The sequence below is a fragment of the Musa acuminata genome, chromosome BXJ2-8, assembly GCF_036884655.1.
Source record: "Musa acuminata AAA Group cultivar baxijiao chromosome BXJ2-8, Cavendish_Baxijiao_AAA, whole genome shotgun sequence".
Classification (NCBI taxonomy): Eukaryota; Viridiplantae; Streptophyta; class Magnoliopsida; order Zingiberales; family Musaceae; genus Musa; species Musa acuminata.
The window spans coordinates 42547231-42572122 of NC_088345.1; the positions used below are offsets into that span (position 1 = coordinate 42547231).

General features: G+C 37.9%; 2 protein-coding genes across 4 annotated transcripts; both read left to right on the forward strand.

Annotated features, from left to right (window-relative positions):
* Positions 1–7162: 7162 nt before the first annotated feature.
* Positions 7163–12033, forward strand: LOC135619507 (serine/threonine-protein kinase D6PK-like). 2 transcript variants are annotated; one of them, XM_065121592.1, is made up of 3 exons: positions 7163–7348; positions 7990–9835; positions 10612–12033. In XM_065121592.1, exons 2-3 carry the CDS (start codon positions 8184–8186, stop codon positions 11465–11467), a joined length of 2508 nt encoding a protein of 835 aa, XP_064977664.1. In that variant the 5' UTR covers positions 7163–7348; positions 7990–8183; the 3' UTR covers positions 11468–12033. The 2 variants fall into 2 exon arrangements, with proteins under 2 accessions (XP_064977664.1, XP_064977665.1); XM_065121593.1 differs by having other exon boundaries at positions 8161–9835.
* Positions 12034–13502: 1469 nt separating this feature from the next.
* LOC135618220 (uncharacterized) lies at positions 13503–14606 on the forward strand. 2 transcript variants are annotated; one of them, XM_065119088.1, is made up of 4 exons: positions 13503–13969; positions 14047–14157; positions 14243–14317; positions 14391–14606. In XM_065119088.1, the coding sequence occupies exons 1-4, from the start codon at positions 13700–13702 to the stop codon at positions 14463–14465; spliced, it is 531 nt and encodes a 176-aa protein (XP_064975160.1). In that variant the 5' UTR covers positions 13503–13699; the 3' UTR covers positions 14466–14606. The 2 variants fall into 2 exon arrangements, with proteins under 2 accessions (XP_064975160.1, XP_064975159.1); XM_065119087.1 differs by having other exon boundaries at positions 13514–13969; positions 14237–14317.
* The last annotated feature ends 10286 nt before the right edge of the window (positions 14607–24892 follow it).

Genomic DNA, 24892 nt, shown 5'->3' on the forward strand with positions numbered 1-24892 from the left:
TTGCTTGTGTATTCAATTAAATTATTAGCAAGCAATATAAAGTCAATAAAACCTACAGGAAAAATTAAGTGTTGTAGACTTGTATTGTAGAATCTTAGAGTCTATAAGTATTTTTGATTTCTTAGTACGAAGCAGATCACTCGGAGAATCAAGATACTTGGAGAACAAGGATTTCGGATATGAAAAAATAAAAAATAAAAAATTACTAAAGATTTAGGATTTGTTACACTAGTATGGTAGTATCTTAGGCATCTCAAGCTCTTTGGTGTAAGATGGTGTTGAAATAACACATTTTGCATACTGTTGGGGCATTTTTCTAAGCAAATAAAGAGAGTCTGAGATTTTTTTTTGAAGATTATATAAGAGAATGTTCTATGCATTGTATTTTATTATTCTTACATATAGTGAAGAAATTTTTGCCTTCGTGGGAGTCAGCAAGAAATCTTGAAGCCTGCAAATTTTGTTTTAACATTTTAGATTTGTATTTTATTATTGATTACCCTAACTGTTCCTTTGGTATCCTCTTCATTTCTGTATCTGATTTGGAAAGTCAAGTCAAAATATAAAACGGAAGATTTAGGTAGAGCAGACACTCCATCTCTTGATATCTACTTTTAAGAGAAGGATTCCTGATCAAAAAATTTTGTCAAAGTTTTCTTCCATTTTTCGGAGCTGAAGGAACTGTTTTGCCAAATTGTTAGGGAGTTGGACAAGCAAAGGAATGCAACTTCTCCCCAAACTTCTGAACTTTAAAATCTCTTTCAAGATTTATGAACTTAAAACATCTTCAAAGGAGAATAGATTTTGGATGGAGGTCAATACCTATTATTAGAGATGAAGTTGTTGATGTCCTGATCAGTTCGTCGTGGCCTGGATCCGTATGCATTGAGATACTTTCGAGATTATTCGAGATGCTTCTAAGGTACAAATGTTGAGTTTTTAAGGTGTTACCTACATGAAGACTGAGGTCGGGAGGGGTTTTCCAACTCAGTTCCCCCGAGATATATGAGTGTGGACATGCGTGGTCAAAAAAGATAATTATTCATTTTATTATGTTAAAGATGAGCTTTATACATGGTCGTACTAGTCGTAAAGAGGTAAAAGATTTTATGAAATATTCTACAGGAAAGTAACCTCTAATTGCCTCCAACAGCTTGACCTCTTGTCCAGATGGGCGACGAGGAGAGGGTAACGCCTTGGACCCTTGCGCACGTGGGTAGATGGGTGGAGGGTGGCTTCTGCTTTCTCCTTCCACCCTAGACACTACAGGGCGGTCATATATTGGATGAAGATTGGTTGATAGTATACTCTCTATCATTTATCCTCGTCAATCGGGGTTCTCACGAGATGGGTCCGAAGTGTAACGTTTAGTTCATCTAACACGTCAAGTTTATACCTCTTTGATCTATTATCGACCTGGTGGCATGTTTAGTTCATTATGCTTGAAAGTTGCTAATGGCGATCCATCACTGACCTACCCCTTGTATCGTTAAGGAACGCACCTTGATCAAATGGGGTTGGGTTTCCGGACCTCCCCATCTTTTCCCGACCTCCACACCTCGGGTGAAGGTGGGAGTTAAATTTTCTAACCTTCACACCTTGTCAAAGTGGGGGTCGGGTTTCTCGATCTCCTTGCCTCGATGTAGCCACATCAAACTTACTCTCATGCAGGTTAGGTTTTCTTGACTCATATGTCTTTAACACATCTCACCTTATGCCTTTCGTCATGACAGGTTTCTTATTATGTGGGTTGATTTTTCTTGACTCACGCACTTCGGACACATTTTATCTTATGCCTTCTACTGTGATAGGTTTCTTATTACATGGGTTGACTTTTCTCGACTCATATGCATCAGGTATATTTTGTCTTATGCCTCCCGTTGTGGTGAGTTTTTTCTTATGGGGGTTGAGTTTTTTCGACTGGCGTGCCTCGAACATATTTCTTCTTATATAAGTTGGGCTTTTTTGACTCATGCATATAAGACACATTTTATCTTGTGCCTTCCCTTATAACAAATTTATTTTATACTTTTTGAGGTGGTCTTCGCACATTGGTCACTAATACTCTTTTCGAGATAGTCTTGTCACTTTTATGCTTTTCGAGGTAGTTTTTATATATTAGTCATTTTGTATTTTTCAAGGTGCTCATTTGTTTTTGACTTATAGCATCAACATTATGTCATAACCCATCTTGACCATGTAGGAGATGCTAGCTTTGTTATTGAACAACAACCCCTCGTGATCAACAATCTCCATGAGGAGGTAGAGGGGTTAAATTGGAAAAGGGAAGACCTAACGCTTATTGTTGAGGCAAAGGCTCGAGAAATTATGCTGGCGAAGCAACTAAAAGAGGCCGAGCGATGCCTCATCGAGAGCTAAGTTCGATGATGGCACACAACTATAAGCTCGTCGAGTAAGTTGTGAGAGGTTTCAAGAGGCGACAGATCCTTTTATTGTCTTGTTAGGTATTGGTCTTTATTGAATTATCGAGTCCACCTACCCGAATTAGTCCCTGTGTCTTTTCCTTATATCATCGGGTTCGTCCACTTGACCAATCTCTACCTTAGTAGACTAATATCTCATTTTGGATGTAGAATTCAGTTGGTGTAGTCTTTTCAAGTAATGAAACTTTCTTTCCTTAACTTGCAACACCTATACCTTGAAAATATATATTTTTTACAATTGACGTCAAAGACATGATAGACCAAGGCTTAATACTCGAGGCATAGTAACCCAGGCCTAACCCTAAGGGATGCCTCAGGGATAGAACCTCTTCAAGTTTGCAATGTGTCATGTCCTTAGAGACACCGCCCATTCTGTTGTCCTAAGATGATAGGTTCCGTCTCGAACAATCTCGATGACTCGATATGACGCTTTCTAATTCGGCATTAGCTTATCCTGGGATTTAGTTGGGTCATTGACTTCAGTTTTTTAAAGCACCAGCTCTTGTCTAAGGGTGCTTCAAATGACGGCTCCACTAACTCATGACATAGGACGGTCTTGATGAAGTTTCGAGGGTCCATAGGTGACATCTTAGGTTGGGTCCTCTTAAGTAGGGAGATCACTATCAGGTAGCACTAGCGTGACTCTCTTAGGTTGCTTCTAAGCTCTCTAACGTCGATCCTTATCGAGAACTTCATCATCATATGGTAGGTCAACACCATCGCCCTAAGTCTATTTAGTAGGTCAACACCATCGCCCTAAGTCTATTTAGTAGGTCAACACCATTGCCCTAAGTCTATTTAGGTCAACACCATCACCATAGTGTGGACCATATGGTAGGTCAACACCATTGACTTATGATCATATTGTATGTCGAGGAGATATTCACCATCATAAATTTAATAATATTATTTTGGAGCAAGCCTCGTCTCTGAATATGTCATGTAGATTTACGGTCCCGAGAGATGAGATAGAGTCGTCAATGAACCTCGTCAACGAAGAAGTCCTAGGGGTAAGGTTGTCAGTTGATAACTCGAGTTTCTAAAGAGTATCAAAATAAAGGATATCAACAAAGATACCTATTGTCAATCATGACTCTCTTCACTCAGAGCGTTGATCATCCACATTGAAACTATTAAGGCATCATCATGATTCGGGTCAAGGTACTCTATCTTTTCCTTCTTGAAGGTTATCTCTAAGACGTCCTCTATCTTAGTGACAATTCTTTGTCATAGTTGTAATCCCAATTGAACTGATAGTATTTGGATTTGTCACTTTTCGCTAATAAGGTCTTCATTGGGCAGTGGTCTTTTAAGAACCCTTTCTCTTTTATCTAAAAAAAACTTCAGTTCTAGTCATATTTAGGGGGGTTAGTTGGGACCATGGGTGAGGTAACTCGAGTAGTTCATTTCTCCTTCACCGTGGTGACCTTGGGTTCGGGGCTGATTTTGGCCACTCATGCTTCAACTTCTTGTGCGACTTCTTATGCTTGTCCAAGACCATTGCCATATCAATGATGTATTGATTGAACCTTTGACGTACCTTTGGTATAATTATCAGTGGTCTCTCTATCAATGACTAGAAGAGGCGAGACGGCTTTAGCCCCATTATAAAAGTATGTATTATGAGTAACGAATGGGTATCTAGCATGCTTAGAATCTCACTTATGAATTGAGTGATGAAGTTTACGAGCATTTCTTCCTCTTTCTACCTAAGTCCGAGTAGCGATGCCACTTGTGGCCATGGGTGTATATTCTCGATGAAGTGAATTTCGAACTCCTTTGTGAGTTAGGCAAAATAATTGATGGAAAGTAGCTTTAGGCGAGCATATCATTCATGTGTTGATCTCTTAATGTGGTTAGGAAAGTGTGACACATCAAGGCGTTTGAAGTATCGTACAACCACATTTGGACATAAAAAGTTATAAAGTGTTCCATCGAGTCGACATTACCATTAAACACCTCCAAGGATGGGAGGAGGAAGTTGGTTGGAATTGATTCCTCTTAGATTTTATGGGTGAACGATGATCGACCCAAGATGGGGTCGACCAATGCTTCTTCTTTTGATCGTTAGAACTCTCATCGTATTTCCTCTAAATGTCAGTCCATCTACCATAGTTAGATCTGCAAGGAATCCTCTATCGATTCAGCCTTCGATTCAAGCAGGGTAGAGTGGTGGTACGGTTTACTAAATTCCACACTTGGGGAGCAAAGTGCTCCCTCAATCAACAATTCAACGAGCCTCGAGCACTCTTTAGATGTCGACACTACATTGGGTCAAGGAACCTTGATGGGTGCCGATGTTAGTCGCGATAGAGCTAATGATGATGGTTGAGTTGGTGACACCACCTATTGGGTTAACTAAGAAAAAAGTAGAGTGACGACCTATATTATGTTTGTTAGCATCTCACTTGCTGAGTGAGATTTAAGAACACCTCGGTGGAAACGATCAGGTGGCTTGGGATCGTCCCTAAGGGTAAGAGACCCTGATCATTGAATAGATGCTGGTATCATATCGATGTCTATGTCGAGGTGGATGCACCAATACGTGGAAAGGGTGGCTATTGGCTCCTCTTATGTAAAAGTACTATGAGTTAGTAGCAAAGTCTTTTCGCTCAAGCATTTATTGAGACGGTTGACAAGTGATTGTTCTTACAACATCGGGCAAGGTTAATTCGACATAGTCCGGACCCATATGCGTAAGGTTATCCGAGGTGTCTTCGATATGAAAATGTCGAGCTCCTAAGGTCCCACATATTTGAAAATCGAGGTAGAGAGAGATTTCTCGATCCAATCAATTCGACACTTAAGTTAGTAACATGAGGTATATCAATGTGGACGTGAATGATAAAAAAAGATAACTCTCCTTTTTATTGTATTGAAGATGAACCTTTATATTTGGTTGTAAAAAGATAAATTATTTCATTAAATATTCTACTGAAAGGTAGCCTTAAATCTTCTCCAATAATTTTTCGTTGATCTTTTATCTATATAGACAATATAAGAGTGGAAGGATAATCCTTAATCGTCTACCTTTACCTACGTGAATACATAAATAGAAAATGACATAATCTTGGAATAAGAATTAAGTTATGAAATACTCCCCGTCACCTACCACCTTACTAAGACAACCCGCAGCTTCCTTCTCTGTATACAATTCTTAGCCTACCAACCACGTTCCTCACATCTATTCTACAAATATTTACTCTCATATATATTATACATCAAACATAAATACAAATTTTTTGTAACTATTTGTATTAGGCACAATAAAAGTTAGTAGGCAATTCGTCCATTTATTATTTTTCTTTCATGGTTAGGTGGAATCACCAATCACCTAGTTGAGAGAAACTTGTGCATATGATACATGCAAGAACTATAAGCTATTCTTCTCTTTAATCTTCTTTACTTCTCCAAGTACTAACTTGAGCTATTCTATCATATTCTTTACTGTACATCACCTGCTTCATCTGTTTTATATTATCCAACTAGTATGAATCCTTATCATCTGAAAAATTCAAGTCAATAGTGCAACATATTGAAATGGATTTCTAGAAACAGAATAAGAATCACCATGACAATTTAGCTGAGTTAGCATTACCAATCATTTATCTAAGTTATATTTGATCATGTTCGATAACATGATGTGTTATGTATGTGGTATGCTCCAATGATTCAGTCCTATTTTTAATTATTAGAAGGTGGTGGCATTGCAAGAGCCTCCATTTTGCACTCTGCTTCAGCTGAATCTTTTGGTTTACATGCAGAAGTAGATAGCAAGGGAAAGATTATCCAAACCTTTTCAATTAATGTTTGGAGTTGATAAAATCAATTGTACTTTCAATTCCTTAGTTTTAGTTCAAGTTTCATTGAGTTTGAGATGTCTAAGGTAAATTGAATTCATTTGTATCAGATGTTCTCTTGCATGATGACATTGTGGTGGGAAAATAAAGAATAATTAGTCATTAAATCTCAATAATTTTAGATTATTTTTTGCCCAAATCATGTGACTAAGTTAGGTGACAATTCCTTAGTTTTAGTTCAAGTTTCATTGAGTTTGAGATGTCTAAGGTAAATTGAATTCATTTGTATCAGATGTTCTCTTGCATGATGACATTGTGGTGGGAAAATAAAGAATAATTAGTCATTAAATCTCAATAATTTTAGATTTTTTTTTGCCCAAATCATGTGACTAAGTTAGGTGACAATTCCTTAGTTTTAGTTCAAGTTTCATTGAGTTTGAGATGTCTAAGGTAAATTGAATTCATTTGTATCAGATGTTCTCTTGCATGATGACATTGTGGTGGGAAAATAAAGAATAATTAGTCATTAAATCTCAATAATTTTAGATTTTCTTTTGCCCAAATCATGTGACTAAGTTAGGTGACACTTAATTGGATGGGTGGTTAATTTTCCCATATAATCTCATGCAGAAATGGATCAGTGATGAACAAATAATATCAAATAAATTATATCTATCCATAAGCAAAATTAGAATATAAATAATTTATTAATGAGATAAAATAAGGCTAAATTTATTAGATAAAGAGCAAGATATCATTTTTATTATTGATTTTTATGATATATTCAAATTAAAAAAAATTAAGTTGTTCATGGCTTTCTTTTTTGTTATTTATGGATAAATTGCTACAAAAAATAACTTAAATACCGTTCACGCTACCATTTTCGTTTCCTTATGTTTGATTTGGTTCAGAGCGCTTTGCTGTTCCCCGTGACGTACATTTGACTCCTGACGCTTTATCCGACCTACAAAACCCTAACCCTAGTAGAGATCCATCGATCCGCCATCTCCGTATCACAATCCCAGGCTCCGCTTGGTGGTTCACGATGAGGCCGTAGCCTTGGTTCCTTGATCGGTGTCGGCGTTGGTGGTGGATCGACTTCCGGTATTGCTCTTCTCTTGTTGATCCATTCTCAGTCGAGTCCAACGAGCCTTTTGCTGGTTTTCGCAGCTCGATTTCTTCTGGGCAGCTGTCCCTTCTCTTCCCCGTCTTTTCTACTCGATTTGGTGACAATGCGAGTGGCTAATCAGCACCTACTCTTTTTCTGTCCCTGTTGGTTTATGTGGAATTTGCTCGTTGTTTCTCTGTGCTGTGATGTGATGTACTTTCCTTTGGTTATTGATTTGTTCGGGAAAGAGAAAGGCGTGTTTTTTTGTGCAATCAGTTGAAATGTCCGTAGTTTTCTTTTAAATGTCTTGTTTGGATCTCCCTACTTTGTCCCTATTATTTTCCTTCAGTAATTGAAACATCCAGTCTAAACTTGTGTTTTTGTCCGGAGCCACAGATTTCGTGATTATAGTGTGGAATAAATAAATAAGGGATTTTGGAATTTCAGACAATTGTTGGTCTTGTTTAACTACAGCATGTCCGAACAATGATATTTTTCTAATGTAATTTTTTCATGCAATCGATGGCTAAAACATGAAACTAGCTTTGGATTTCTTCATTCTCCATATAACTTTTGATTTGTTACTGTAACAAGTGTTTCTTTTCCCCAATAATTATTATACTTTCTTGTAATGCAGTGTAACCCTATTTCGGGAAATCATTATACTGGTTCTGCAAGTATAAGAATACGTACAGTAATTAAATCTATAAAGACAAGCGTGTTGTTAGATGTTACTTTTTCGCTACCATTTGATGGTTATCTGAGAGATGGGCTAGTCATTTGATATCTGATCTTGCCCTTGAGGTAGGCTATTTGAGCCATCACCCAGTGATGGGCTCGTCTGGTGGAGCTTCTGAGATTATTGAATCAGGTGAAGAATCAAACTTGGCCAGTCGTTACGGTGGATCTAAGACACTGAGTATTAAGTTTAAACCGAATGCACGAGATGGCAAGTCCCAGGATGTGGAAGATGACCTTCATGAACTTGTGAGGGCAATAGATCTCAGGACATCATCAAGGGTTATCGGTCCTTCTTGTCAGCTAGGGGTTGACTTGTTGAGGAAGAATGCGTTGAAGAAGCCAGTCAAAATTGGAGCTTCTCGGCCATCAGGAATAGAAATATCAGAGTCTGTCACCTTAAAGCAGGCTTTGAGAAGGTTATGCATTTCCCAGGCATCAGAGATGGCTGCTATGAAGAGGTTATCAAAACCTGCTGGGTTATCTGGGAGCTCTGAAGCTGGAACAATCAAGAGGCTTTATGCATCTGTGGTGATTCAGTCAAGCGACTCTGGCCTTCCTCTAAATGGAGAACAGAGAAATTTGGTCAAAATATCCATTGTGCCTGAAAAGGTTGCAGCAGATTCATCAAAAAAGGCAACTGCATTTGGTCAAGTGCGGAATTTGGAATCATGTAATTCGAGTGCTGTTTCATCTCCTCTAGCTGCAGTTACGCCAAAGGTAACTAAGATCAGAATCCAAGATGTAATTAAACCTACATTAGAAGAGCTCTGTGAATTTCAATCAGCTGCAATACAAAAAGAAAACAAGGGGAAATCTGTTTCCAAAGCACCTGTTTCTAGTTCACAGGCTGTTGTTGCATCAACCAAACTTATCATGACCCCATATTTAACCAAACCAGTACATAGGAATAATACCACCAAAAAGAAAAGAAAGCCTGAGCCAATTTCAGTACCCAGTGGTTCCATCAAAGGCAGTGAAGTTGAAAAAAGTGGTGTTACTACATCCAGAACCAAACTACAGTTTTCTAAGGAACCTGTTGTTCCTGCATGTGTGACAATGCCTACGGCTGGATCATATTGTCCCAAGAAACCTGTCGCTCCTGCATATGGCACTATGAATCCATCTGCCAAAATTAGTATGGAAGATGTTGATAGTGGTGCAAGCAAAATTTTTTCTAGCCCAAATATCCATGGCAGTGGTAGAGTAGCTGGTTCGAAGGCAAGTGAATTATCTAGCTCAAGAGAGAAAGGGGAGTGCTCCCATAGTTCTAAAAGCAGCATTGGGGACTACAGCAGCAGCACTAGCTTCAGTGAAGAGAGCAATCAGAGTGGTTTTAGTGTTAAAAGCTGTAGGCCTCACATGTCCAAGGATGTGAAATGGGTGGCCATCCATCATAACCTAATTCAACTAGGAAGCTTAGGCTTAAAGAACTTTAAGCTTCTCAAGAGACTTGGATGTGGAGATATTGGAACTGTTTATCTTGCTGAGCTTGTTGGTTCTGAATGCTTATTTGCATTGAAGGTCATGGATATTGAATTTCTGATCAGCAGGAAAAAGATGCTGAGAGCACAAACAGAAAGAGAGATATTGCAAATGCTGGATCATCCATTCCTTCCTACCCTCTATGCCCATTTTACAACGGATAACCTCTCATGTTTAGTTATGGAGTATTGTCCAGGCGGTGACCTGCATGTCCTCCGACAAAAGCAACCTAGAAGGAGTTTCGCTGAGACTGCTGCTAGGTGTGTAAAATAATTGATGCTACATTGCTTTAGTATATCATTTTCACCTCGAAAGCAATTTTAGTTGTTGAGATCCATTGTTTTGGTTCCATCTATACCATGTCATGATTGGCAACTGGAAATAGACTAGTATGGGAATTGAAGCATTTGATAAGTTATAAATGCAAATCTTTCTAACATCAAGCCCGGTCAAGATTGATTCATCTTCTCAACTTATGTTCTTCCAAGTAACAACAGAAAGAATCTTGTACAAGACACCTTCAAAGTTGAGATTATTTGAGCTACGACAAACCACCCATAAGGAACCATTATTTTATTAGTTGGAAGCAAACTTCTGGCTAATGTCAGATGTGTTAAACAACAGATTTTATTCTATTTTTAGGTATTTGTGGAAGCACTGTTGCTCATCTGGTTTTCAATCCTTTTTATCAATTCAAACATAGCAGTCTTCTTGGAAAATTTGAACCATTTGCCTGTGTAGCATATGCAGAATTCAGATAGAATTAATTTGGGTTTTGTTGATGTGTAGCGTCGTTGGTTGTTGTAAACCAAAATTATGAATGGATTATGGACTAAAATTCTGACAGTGGACCTTGGTGGTTCAGTCCAATTTTCTGCTTGCATGCTAGGCTTCTTAGAAAAATGATATTTCATTTTACTTTTTCAATTGAGTGTTCACGTCCATGCTGGAATAGAACCTGCAATTATTCTGTATTGCTTTTGCCACATGTTGCCTCTTAAATCTACAAACTCATTCTTAGCTATGATTACCGCAGGTTTTATGTTGCAGAAGTCCTCCTTGCTCTGGAATACCTGCACATGCTGGGTGTGATTTACCGTGATCTCAAACCAGAAAACATCCTGGTTCGTGAAGATGGTCACATCATGCTTTCTGATTTTGACTTGTCTCTCAGGTGCTCTGTGAGCCCAACCCTTCTCAGATCATCATCGTTAGGTACACAAGAGACAGTAAGGCTATCAGGACCCTGTGCTGAGAATAGCTGCATTGACCCTCTTTGTATCCGGCCATCTTGTGTTCAAGTTTCTTGCTTCACTCCTCGATTGGAATCTTCCACAGTAGCAAAGACACGGAAGCTAAAATCTGACGGGCAGGGGCAGGTAAGACCGCTTCCGCAACTTGTGGTCGAACCCACTGGTGCACGCTCCAACTCCTTTGTTGGGACCCATGAATACCTTGCTCCTGAGATTATCAGAGGAGATGGACATGGAAGTGCTGTGGATTGGTGGACCTTTGGGATCTTACTATATGAGTTGCTTTTTGGTATAACACCCTTCAGAGGACCTGGAAATGAGGAAACACTGGCTAATGTCGTTTCTCAGAGCTTGAAGTTCCCTGACAACCCATCTGTTAGCTCTCATGCAAGAGATTTAATTAGAGGCCTTCTAGTGAAGGAGCCAGAAAGTAGACTTGGATCAGTCACAGGAGCTGCTGAGATTAAACAGCATCCATTCTTCGAAGGATTGAATTGGGCGCTGATACGTTCTGCTGCACCACCAGAGATACCGAGAAGCCATGATTGTGCGACCCCCACAGTTTTTCATAAGAAAAAAGAAGGCAAGTGTCTTGATTTCTGGGCTTATGGAGAGGATGTGGAGTTCGAGCTCTTTTAGTTAAATTCTCAACTCTAAGTGGAAGAATGTACTAGGCATGAAAGAAGCCATGAGTTTGCAACCCATGGGGTTTTTCATTAGGGGAAAGAAGGTAAGTGCCTCCATTTTTGGGGGATATAGAATTTGAGCTTTGGAAGAGCGGACTTGGTCTGAAAGAAGCCACAATTTGCGACTCCCTCATGCTGTTTCCTAAGAAAAAGGAAGGCGAGTGTGTCGATTCCAGGGCCAATGGAGAGTATGCGGAATTTGTGCTCTTTTATATAAATTCTTGGCTCTAAATGGAAGAGTGTACTTGGTTTGGAAGAAGCCAACTTATTGAGATCCTTAACAAGGATAAAGAAGATTAGTGTTTCAATTTTAGGGTTTACTGAGAGGATGTGGAATTTGAGCTCTTCCAACCCTAAATGGAAGGATATACTTGTCTTGGTGGCCTTTGCCCATTATCAGTTCCCACATGTTGTGACACTATCTACGATGTAAATGTAGGTCTAGATTCTTGCACCTCGTCAATTTCATGAATATGTTTCTCAGAAAATGAGTGTTGTATATGCTCTTATTATTCTTGACTTTTTGTCTTGTCAACTAAATCCATTTGTCTTGGTGGCGTACAGCAGCAATTTTGTGCAGTTTATTGACAAGTAATAATATTGTATATAAATAAATGTCTGAAGTCTCAGGAAATTTTTTGAAAAGTTATACCTCCTAGTAGAAGAGAGTCATTCGAGTTTGAACCTAATTTTTCTTCCTTCAGCTCCCTGTTTCTATATTTTCCTTAGAGATAATGTCTGAGCTGAGAGCTATTTGGGGTTGACCTGATGGACCTTTTTACTGTCATTGAATTTTGTCAAAAATTATATTCTTAGATAAAAATGAGTATTTATAATTTTTAATAAATATTTCTGTATTGCATTCTATTTATTCTTATACCACTAATAACAATTGTTTCATATCTATAGAATATCACCCATTTTTATCTTCTATCGAAGTTATTTTTCTGAGTAACTACACACATAAATCTAATAATTAAATGTTAAACTCCATTATTTATTATTCAACTGAATATGATTTTATTTAAGAGATGAGCCATTGTCAAATTATTTAACTTTCAAACTATTAGATTCTAACGGATTAGCATTGATTGAAATTAGAGATTTAAGTAGGATGAAGATTTTTTTAGTAAAATAGGATTCGTTTTATAAATATATATCCTGAATTATGGTATATGTCATATTTTATATAAGATTAACAGTATATTACCAAATCAATTTAGATTATTAGGTACTTGGTTATGCATTGTCAGATTAACCTTGAATTGGGCTGCTAAGATAAGAAGAAAAGGATTCGAACAGTAGTTTCCCATGATTAAGGGATTAACACTAAAACTAAACCTAAGGTTTCAGATTGCATTATGGCTAATCATCAGGTAGCTTGATGATTACAACCCTCGCAAGAAAGAGAAATGGGAGGGCAAAGTTGATGAGACCCGGGCATTGTCTTGGTGTGGCAGCTGCTGCAGCACTACAATGATCAGTGACTGGCCACCACCCACTCGAGTTGAGAGAGACTGCAAAATGGCCGCTTCACATGAAAGCAAAGCAAACTCCTCACTCTCCTGCTGTCCTGCATACATGCAGAGACATCATCCCTCACCCATGACAATAACTTGTTGCCAAAGCTTTTTACTCATCAAGCATGGATTGCAAGAACTCGTTGTCAAAGCTTTTACCCATCAAACTAAAGCTATGGATCGGATTTGGAGAGGCAGAAATGAATCTTAGTTCTATATCAAGGAATGTCGTATTAAGAATGTGACATTCCTTGGCATATTCTTAGTTCCATGGATTCCAGCTGGTGGTAGCTGATCCATTCCATCCTCGTGTGTGTGTGTGTGTGTGTGTCTGCCTTGCCCTCTACGGTTCTCAACCTGAAGCCTCCACTCGCCTTCCTCTCTACTCCACAGACGTCTTCTCAAAAGATATATGTAGCTTTGAGTCCAAGAAAACCCTACGAGCAATGCTAATAGTGGCAGTCCACCCACTGCTGATGGAAACACCTGACGCTTGACCCAAATCAACACTTGTGATTAGGTAGTCACCCGTTTGCGTTGCATGTGGATGCATGATAAGGAAGAGCACTTGCTTGACACCACCGGTCTCTCGTATATAGAGAGGAGGAGATGAGAGAGCAGAGTTCTATTGGGTTCTGAGACAGCTGCTCTCTGCGACGTCAGGGATGCAGTCTCCGACTCCTCCTGCACAGGAGCAGCAGCAGCAGCAGCAGCAGCAGCATCTGGTTCTACGAATCAGGAACTCCGCGCATAGCCACAGAGAGAGCGCATCAGAAGAGGAGAGGGAAGATGAGGAAGCATCAAGAACAGCCCTGTCGACCTTCCGGGCCAAGGAAGAAGAGATTGAGAGGAAGAAGATGGAGGTCAGGGAGAAGGTGTTCGCCCAGTTGGGCCGCGTGGAGGAGGAAAGCAAACGACTGGCCGTGATCCAAAAGGTACGTCTTTGACTCACTCCACTGGTTCGATTCGATTCGATTCATTCACGCCATCTTCACGCTTCTTCGCACGCCAGGAACTTGAAGCGATAGCGGATCCAACGAGGAAGGAGGTGTCAGCCATACGCAAGAAGATAGACGCTGTCAACCGCGAACTGAAGCCTCTCGGCCACAACTGCCTCAAGAAGGTAAAGACATCGAACGACTGCTGACCTTCAGATCATCGAACCATCGCCATGGTTCCTTAACTTGCATGCGTTGATGAAGGAGAAGGAGTACAAGGAAGCTCTTGAAGCCTTTAATGGGAAGAACAGGGAGAAGGCGCAACTGGTGAACAGACTGATAGAGGTCGGCGCTCGGAACTCGAAGCATTTTGGATTTGAGTTTTGATTGACTGATTGGTTAGATGTGGTGTTAGCAGTTGGTCAGCGAGAGCGAGAGGTTGAGGATGAAGAAGCTGGAGGAGCTGGGCAAGACGGTGGACTCTCTTCGATGACCCATGGATTGCTCGTTGCAGTGCTTGGATCTCCCATGGCGGACTTGAATTGGTTCTCCTCATTCTCTTCTTTAGATTGTGTGATTTGGCACGGTTTGATGAGTGTAATAAGCTGACTGAGATATTGAAATCACTTCTCAAGTGTCTTTAAAGTCGATGGTGGATAGTGGAAACATTAAATTTTTTTTTCTTTTTCCGAAGACGATAATAATAAAGAAAAAAGAAAAGAAGGAAAGATCTCTGCTCATTCAAAAACAAAATCAGCTAGCCAATGCACAGATTTATTCATTTATGGATTTTGTACATAAATACTTCACTCTTTTATACCAGATTCAAATTTTACGATGACTATTAAGTATCGATAGAGATTATCCGCTCTCGATGTTATGAGAGGAATATCTCATGTGATTTTTGCTTAGGCAAATTCCTCGCTACGGTCATTCAAATTAAGAGAGAAAGAGTTCTTCAAGAGAATCCGATTAGAGTGAGACTCGAGTAGAAACTATATGGGCTTGATAGCACCATACTCGGTATACGATCTCTAGGATATTAGAGGGATGAGGGACTATAGATACACGGTAACTGCTGACATATAGGTCCAATTGATTGGATTCCCCTATATCGTCTAAGGACTACTACGACGTAGTGGCCTAGTACGTACAGTTGAGTAAATTATTATGGAGATAATAATTCACTAAACTAGAAGGAGTTCTGATATGTATGACTCACGGCCAGCTCGATATTGGGCTTAAAGGGTCACACACATATGATAGGTGTTGCGACGAGTAGAGGTTCGGATATGAGATATCCGTTAGAGCCCATATCTTATTGGATACCCAAGAAGCCCTTGAATTATTGGATCCTATAGATGAGATCCAATAAGAGCCACTAATCTAAAAGGCTTGGGTAGTTGGATAGAGATCCAGTATCCAATAGGGCAAGATCTATTAATGTTAAGTTGATAGGGTATCTCTATAAATAAGAGGGAACCAAAGGACCATATGCTAGACCTCTTTTAGCTGCCACCTACTATTCTCCTCTTTTCCTCTCTTCCTCAACCAGCAACCCCTATTTGGGACATGTGTGTTGGGAAATCTAGGGACGACATCACATGCGCAGTAGAAGAATAGAAAACAAAAATCCTTAAATTTCCTATAAATAGTGTTTATCATCATGTGAAGATTGATGCACAAAATTTACAAAATAAAAAACTGCGTATATTAAAGATTGTGTTTTACGTAGGGAGATCGTATATCCCTAAATCCATACATATTTGTAGGAGAGATGGAGGAAGTCAATCATCATCCTCTTTAACGGTCATCCATACAACAGGGCTGCGACGACACTCCTCAAATCTTCAAACCTGTTATCTTAGGAGAAGGGGAGAGAAGAATATGAGATGATAACCAAAGAAGCTTTAGCCTATGAGCCTTTAGTTTCCTCATATTTATAAAGGTCCCCCATCAATTTAACCTTGATGGATCTTGTCCTGTTGGGTATGGAATCTCTATTCAACTACCCAAGCCTCTTAGATTAGTAGATCTCTATCCAATAATCTCTCATTGGCTTTTATTAGATCTCATCCATAGGATCTAATAATTCTAGAGCTTATTAGATATCCAATAAGATAAGGGTTTCAACGGATATCTCATATCTGAACCTTTACTTGTTGCAACACCTACCATATGTGTATGATCCTCTAGGCCCAATATTGAGCTGGCCGTGAGTCATACATATCATAACTCCTTTTGGCTTAGTGAATTATTATCTCTATAATAATTCACTTGACTCGTCGACTACGGATGTACTATGTCACTACGTCGTAATCCCCAAACGATATAGGAGAATCCAATCCATTGGATCTATCTGTCCTCAGTTACCATGTATCTATAATCCCTCGTTCATCTAATATCCTAGAGATCATATACCGGGCATGATGTTGTTAGACCCATGTAGTTTCTACTCGAGTCTCGCTCTAATCGGATTCTTTTGAAGAATTCTTTATCTCTCAATCCGAATGACTTTAGTCAAAGATTTATCTGAGTAAAAATACATTAAATATTTCTCTCATGATACCAAGAGTAGATGATCCTCTATCGACACCCAGTAGTCCTCGTAAGGTTGGCTGTCACTCCTAATGACCGACTATGCTAGATCTGAAACTTTCAAACCTACAAGTCTTGTATCAAATAGTGGAGTACTCATATAGGACATCCTTGGTATCTCAAGTCTAAGGACCAGGTATACTACCGAGACAACGGAATCATTGTCTAACAATAAGGTATCATTAATCATCCAACATTTTGTGAGCAGATCAATCAGTGAACTTATTCTCCAATGAGAACTTGCATATATCCCTAGTGTTCGTACACGAGTAGCTATGAGACCAATCGCCTTTATCATATATACGAGTATACATAATACAATACTGTTTGGCTATCTTGATGCTCCTTTCGAGTAATTTATAACCAAGATTATTTATGATTTATGTTTAAAGGCGAATCGGTCTCATTATCGTGATCTCATCACGATCTGATTCCCATTGCACAGATTTATGGGCATCACAATAGGCAATATAAAGTGATAAAATACCAAATATAATAATAAGTAAAAAGACTATGAGTCACGTCACACATGTCATCACTTATATGATTGACTTACAGAGCACCTATAACTAACAATATGGATAGCAAGAAGGGTCGGTCCTTTCTTAATTGCGTGGAGTGTGTAGTGAGGAGATTTGAGCAGCAATTTGAGGAGCATCTTTGCAGTCCCTATCATGTGGATCGCTGCTAAAGATGAGGATAGTTGACCTCCTTCATCCTCTCTCATAGATCTGTAGGAATTCATGGATATACGATCTTTCTAGGTAACATAATTTTCTTATACACATAGTTTTCGGTTTCGTAGGTTTTAGCGCACCAATCTTTGCACGATGATAAGAGACTAATTTTTTGTGAAAACCTGAGATTTTTTTATTTTTGTTCTTCCACTATACATGTGATGTCGCCCCATATTTTCCAACACCAATCACTTGTTGAATCTTGGATTTTGATGATGAAATCAATTGATAAGTTTACAATCTAATTTGCGTTTTGAGTGACGTAAGACTAACTTTGATCAGAAAAGATAAAATGATTAAAGTAGGAAGAATCAGATGTTGGGCTAGAGTGAACATGTCAAAAGATTGGATGTCAGTCGAAAGACCGGTCGACGTGCTAGCAAAAAGACTTTATGCCATGAATTCGGACATCGGGCCAAATGATTAGATATTGAGCCAAGAAAATCGAAAGTTGCGGGAGATCAATAATGCCAATTGGGTAATACGCCAAATGAGAGGATGATGTGCCAAAGGATCGGATAAAGTGTCGGTTGAACCAATGACATGTCGAACAACATAGAATTCTAGTTTTGTAATCGGTTGTCTTAATTGGTCGTAGTTAGATCGTAATTGAGTTGATTTTAGGTGTAACCATGTCAACTCAATTAGAGGCCAATTAGGCCTAAGTTGAGACTATTTTGGGCCAAGTTGAAGGCTCATTTGGTCATCCAAGGTTAGGTGGAACTACATATGAGCTGAAAAAGTCAAGAGCATACTTTTCCATGCTATCAAGTGGTGGTACCACCTAGTATCAATGTTTCAGGTAATGGTATTGCCTAGACATAATCTCCCAGACTGTGTCAGGCGGTGGTACCACCAAACTGGACAATAGTATCGCCTAGTGGCAATGCTGCAGGCGATGGTACCACCCAACACTAGCGATGGTACTGCCAAGACCCAGGAAACCCAAGATGAGACCTTTTTTGGATCCATTTTTGAATTCATTTAGGGTCTATAAATATCTCACTCTTTCCTACCTAAGTACAAAATTGAGTTAGAAAGGGAGGAAAGAAGACTTGAGAAAAATTAGAAACTCTCTTAAAATTTAGAGTCTCTTCCTCCCAGAGTTAGAAGTTTTCTAAGGGATAAGTAAGGTCTAAAAGAGAGGTGTAAAAGTTCTCTCTGGAGTTGGTGAAAAGGAGAAAGAGTTATAAGGGTAGTTGATCTTTGCCTATTGAAAGAAGATCGGTAGTAAAAGCTAATGACCACGAATGAAGAGGAATCGAGAGTGGACGTAGGCCATGATAACCGAACCATTATAAATCCGGTGTCCTCTTTTCCTTTGTTGTTTATCTTTATTGCTTACTGATTTTATTACTCACTCCCCTTTACACTTGCTTTAAGTTAAAGCACACTTTTGATATTGGTTTTCTTCGAACGTAATTTTTTAAACCGACATGATTTTACGAAAGTACTAATTCACACCCCACCCCTCCCCTCCCCCTCTTAGTGATGATATGGTCCTAACATCACATACATGTCTGATCCTCATCAAACCCCTGTGATGCTCAAAGACAATCTAAGACAACAGCTTCATTAGTGGATCTACAATGTTATCTTCAGATGAAATTCTTTCAATTACTATATCTTCTCGGGCCATAATCTTTCTAATCAGGTGGAACCTACTCATAATGTGCTTAGAGTTCTGATGAGAGTTTGGTTCCTCACTACCCGACATGACTCCCAAATTTATGAGAAACTTCTTCATCCATACTCCCTCCTTTGCTTCCTCTACCATAGTAATATACTCCGTCTCTATGGTTGAGTCAGCAATAGTATCTTACTTGAAACTCTTTTAATATACTGCTCCTTCATTTAAGGTGAACACATATCCCGAATTAGCCTTCTTATCGTCGACATCGGATTGGAAACTCGAGTCCTTGTAGCCCTCAACCCTAAGGTTACTTCCTCCATATAGTAGTAAAATATTCTTAATTCTTCTCAAGTACTTAACGATACACTTTACTGTCTTCTAGTATTCCAAACCGGGATTCGCTTGATACTTGCTCGTGACACTCAAATCATACGCTATATCATACTTGGTACATAGCATAGCATACATGATAGACTATATTACTGAGGCATAGGGTATTATATCCATGTCTATCATTTCTTTCAATCTTTCAGGGCATACTTCTATAAAGTGATATTCCATGTTTAATCGGTATAAGATCTCTCTTAGAATTTTTCATGCCAAACCTTTTGATAATGGTGTGTATGTACCTGAACTAGGACAAACCAAGCATCCTCTTAAATATATCTTTATAGATCTAAATCCCCAAGATATACGATGCTTTCCCTAAGTTATTCATAGAGAAATATCTAGATAGCCAAGCCTTTACTATAGAGAGCATTCCTATATCATTCTCAATTATCAAGATGTTATCCAAATATAGCACCAAAAATATTCCAACATCGTGAAGTTTACTTTAATTCATAAATAAACCAAAGTAATCCGTACACCTTATCTAGACTTTCTTCGTACACGAATCCCTCAAATTGTATCATATACATCTCCTCCTCCAAGTTATCATTAAGGAACATGATTTTTATATCTATCGGATCTCATCATCTTAGTGTGTTGCAATAATCAATAAAATTCAAATAGATTTTAGTATAGCTACGAGTGAGAAGATTTTATGATAGTCAACACATTACTTTTGACGATATCGCTTAGTCACTAGCATTGTTATATAAGTTTCCATATTTACATCTACTTCGATCTTTTTTTTTTCCATCTAAGGTTAGTCATCGAGGTAGTTAGGTAGTTGTTCCTTTCCCTGATTCACTTCACTTTCCGGGGCACGGAGGATGTTGACTCACTGCTGCTGCAAGCAATAAGAAATAAATAATCCAACAGCTCGAGTAGAATCCATGAAGAGCAAACTCGATATCGTTTTGGGAGCCATGGACAGGTACTGAAAATTTCCTTTTGATGAACAGCAGGATCCCAATCTTGTACTAAAATTCTCCCATCATCCAAAATTTGTCTCATGACTTGTTCCACGTAACTATTTGTCTACTTGTTAATAACATGACCACCGTCTCTTCTACTGATTGATTATAGTCCAAAAAAACCCCATCCGTGGAGCATGAAAATGTTAAGAAAAGAATGAACAGCTATTTACAGAAAACGGATTTATAGTCTGAAAAAGAGGTTGATTTCTTTTTGCAAACTGTCCCATTCAAGGTGCTGGATAAAGGAAAGGCCATTGCAGATGCTTACAAGATTCCAAGCTACCAGAATGATGAAGGTCCGGTCCACCTGAGGATTTGGACCCGGAGGTGAAAAACCTGGAAGCACTTACATAAATCTCCTCTACTGTGTTCCATTTTCTACGAAAGAAGCATTTGCTTTATAGAGTGACCAAATCATTAGGTTTCTATCCACATCACCAATAAAAACATCTGTAAAATGAGCATTCTATCAATCTCATTGCTAATGCATGCTTAGTTATATATATTGATATCTTTGGGTACCCAATTATAAAGTGTGTGAATGTTGTGTTGGCATGGTAGACATTCTTCGTTTTGTAATTGACTAAGCTTCACACGTGGAGTCAAATATTCATCTTATCATATAAATAAATATATTCAAGTATATGTATACTCTACATGATGTGTAGAATCATTCCTATTTCCATATTTCAACAAAACTCTACTTAATTATCATAAATCAAGGTTATCACTAGTTAATTTGAGTTAAAATTATAAAATTTTAAATACCTAAAGTTGTCTTATTATTTTCATTGATTATTTTACTCAATTTCATCATCATATTATTAGGTTTTTTTCCTTATATATACATTATGTATTATGTATGTATGTATGTATGTATGTATGTATAAATTAAACTTAAACTTCTATTGACTATATAAAATATCATTAGTATAAGACCATTGAATTATGAAAATTTGTACAAAATATCATCACATCCTTTACTTTTAGATCCATGAATTATAAAATATATAATTTATAACACATATGCATACATATTTAATAGGGCGAATTCTAAAAAAAAATAGTTTTAAGAAATTCCCACATGGAGCTTTAACTTTTCAAAATGACAAAATAACTCTCCAACAATTTTTATCTTTTTTCCTTAAAAATGGTTATCTTCTCTCCCATTAATCATACAATTAAACAGATTCGACCAATCTAAAACTTGAACCAGTTCAAAATAAATTATATTAAATAATTTATTGATAGATATCAATTTATATTATTTAAAATAATATAGAAAGATATTAAATTATTTAAAAATAATAATAATAAAATTAAAACTATATTATCTAACTATGAAGTCAAGAGTAATATAGTAATATACATTTAAAAATATAAAATTTTAAAAATCATTTAAGATACTTAAAAATAAATTTGAAAGTTCTATACGACCATTATTTTTTATTTTAAAATTTTAAAATAATTTATTCACTAATTTTGGGCCTTAACAAATTAAATTTATATAATAAAAATAAAAAAGTATAATTAGGAGAGGGGGGAAACTATTCTCCCTGTCGGAAGGCTATGTGAGTGGGCGGAGCTTCCTCGAGGTGCTCGTTGAGGTTATTTATTTGTGGACGTTCACGTGACATCGATCCTCTTTCTAGTATAAAAAATATTGTGTAACTTTATGTTGTAGTTTGGGAGTAAAGGATGAGGGAGTGAGGTCAAGTCTAGAGACTTCCACTACGCCCTTATAGCTGATCCAAGGTGGAACTTGACTGACTTCCTCCACGTGATCCTACACAACAAATCGATATTGAGAGGGGGATTCCTGACTTGATGGTTAAGTTAATAGGTGATTTTTGTGTTGTAAAAGGTTTGATCCTTTTCTCGGACTGGAGGGTTGATATTTATACCTAGGAAGGTGGGTGGATCAGGTCATTAATGGCTATCGACACCTCATTCAACATAGTCCTATGATGCCAACTCATATGATCCAGAAGGTGCAAGTCGGCTTGTATGGTCTAGACCTCGCAGCTTTGACCCATACGATTTCGAATGCCACGGGGTCGGTCATACGTGTATCGTCTACCAAGTTGGTCGCGCTTCTTCTAGACATGTGCTAAGCACATGCTCTATGTCGACTCTATGTCAGCTGACGTGTGGCCGGTGACGAAATATTCCCTATCAAGTTGGATGAAAACCGAAAAGTTGAATGTTGTAAGATTTTCAACTTTAATGAAAACCCCATACTGCCCCTTTGCTGTGTAGTTATTTCGAACGAGCAAAGTGTGTTCATTTTTCGTTAGCTTGATTGTAATTTCTTCTCGTTTCTTATGACTTGGTGTCTTATTAGCTTGATTTACATATTGATCAGGTCTTTCAATTTTATTGTCAGAGTAAATAATTTGTTATACATTGAATTTTGATGCTTGATTTGTGAATAAGCTAATAATTTTTTAATCTTATATATTTTTATTTTGTTCACATGCTTTTTCTTAATTATATGAGAAAGCTGATCCTTTACCATTAGATGTGGCATAAGTATTGCATGACTTTAGTAAAACTAATCAAATCATATCAGAGCAAATGATGGATCGTAATAATTGTTATCAGCTAAAATATTTAAGATATATATTTTAGTAAAAAAAACTTTTATTTTTTTTAGAATGCTTGTATTTGTATTAACAGTAGAAGATAAGTATTAAATATTATAATATCGAAGGTCATGAAGCATATAAAAAGACTCATTATTTTTAGACATGAACTCGATCGACTTCACAGATTCAACTATATCGAACAATAAAAATGACCACTGATCTTATGCAGCATGCATAAGATTGAGATAAAAAATCATGGACAAAGCATATATGCCAACAATGGCAATGGAAGGATGCATGAGATTTTTGAGTCCACCCTCCATCGATTAGAGAATTAGGGTGAAGTATATTGAAGGGCATGTTGGTCTTCTTGTAGGAACATTTAGAAGCTCACATCATATGACTTGGAGATAACCTTTCAATTCATAAGGATAATTAAAGAGTTCCAATTCATAGTCCTTCCTCCACACTTCACATCATAATGGATGCATATTTGAACTAGTTGGAACATAAGACAGACTTGTGACCTTATAAAATGCATGATTCATATGGTATCAAATCCACTCACCTTGCCATTTTTTTGGACCTTCCATACAACTCCAACCATTCCTGAAAGTCTTTGTATCCTCTCTTAACATGTGCATATCAATCACTGAGACTTAATGTGGTGGAATATTGTGGAGATGTTCTAACTATGGTTTTAATTTACTACATAATTTCATTTCATTTTCCCCATCTCACCCAACTTTTATCTACTTCATCATCATCATACCCTCTCCTCCAAGAACAAAAAGACATATTATATTTATATATATATTCAATATTTATAACCCAAACATACGATGTCCAAAATATTATTATATATTTCTCTCCACAATCGAAGGATTCTCCTGATTGATTAAGATAATATTACTCTCATCATTACTGAAACATGTCCTCTATGGTGTTAACATATTTAAGTCTTGCGCTTTGTCAATCAACATCTACCCACTAAGGGATCAATGAGAAGTCAACATATATATACTTCCAAATCAGTCATCTCTTCTTCTACAGGTATTCGATACACTATCTATAAAGAAAAAGGCAAATTATGAATGGATCTCTCATCGTGCACATGAACAGCCCAATTATTATCGTGATGCCCACCATGTTATTCTTGTGGCTGACTCGGTTGATGCTAATTGATATCTCAGTCTCTCAAAGGCACTTTTTTCCGCAGCTTGACAGGCTCCCTCCAACTCCTAAGTTTGACTCTCTCTCTCTCTCTCTCTATATATATATATATATATATATATATATCTGTGCAGCAAGGAGTAGACCAAGGGAGAGGTCACACGTGTTTCCTGCTGTGCATTGTCCTCCGTCAACGAATGGTTGGGTTGGGTGCTGCAAGCATGTTTCGTTTAAAGAGGGGAAAAGAAGGCATGCATGCAGTATCGAAGCCACCATTAGTCCCGTTTGGACGGCGAAGCTAACTTGGATTCATTCCCTTCGCCGCATTAACTCCACAGTGTACAAGAGAGTCTTGCACGCAGGAGCTCGAGTATCTGGAGGATGCTGGAAGCTTCTGCTGCTCTTGTCAACTGCTTGACTTCCAACGAGCTACGAACTCACGGGTCAACCATATAACCTATGGGCGTATGTGATAACAAGTCATCCCAGCCGCTGAAAACGACATCATTTGACTATTGTAGTGTGGCTTAATTAGTGCGTGTATATTTTGCTTTGCTTCGTTTGTCGACAGCCAGTAATTGTTTTAGCTGAACACCCAAATTATTCTTGAGATTAATCTTGCAAGTAATTAAGAATATAGAGATCATGTGTACGAATGAAATGAAATAAATCGAGAGGATAATCTTATATTACTAAGGATTGAAAAAGTCTAATTATTTGATTTCTGACGTGTCGAACTTATCGATCAAATGGATGTGATATGTCATCAGATAATCTACGCATCTCATATTAGAAGAAAATTGGACGAGAAAAAGTAGTATCTAAGT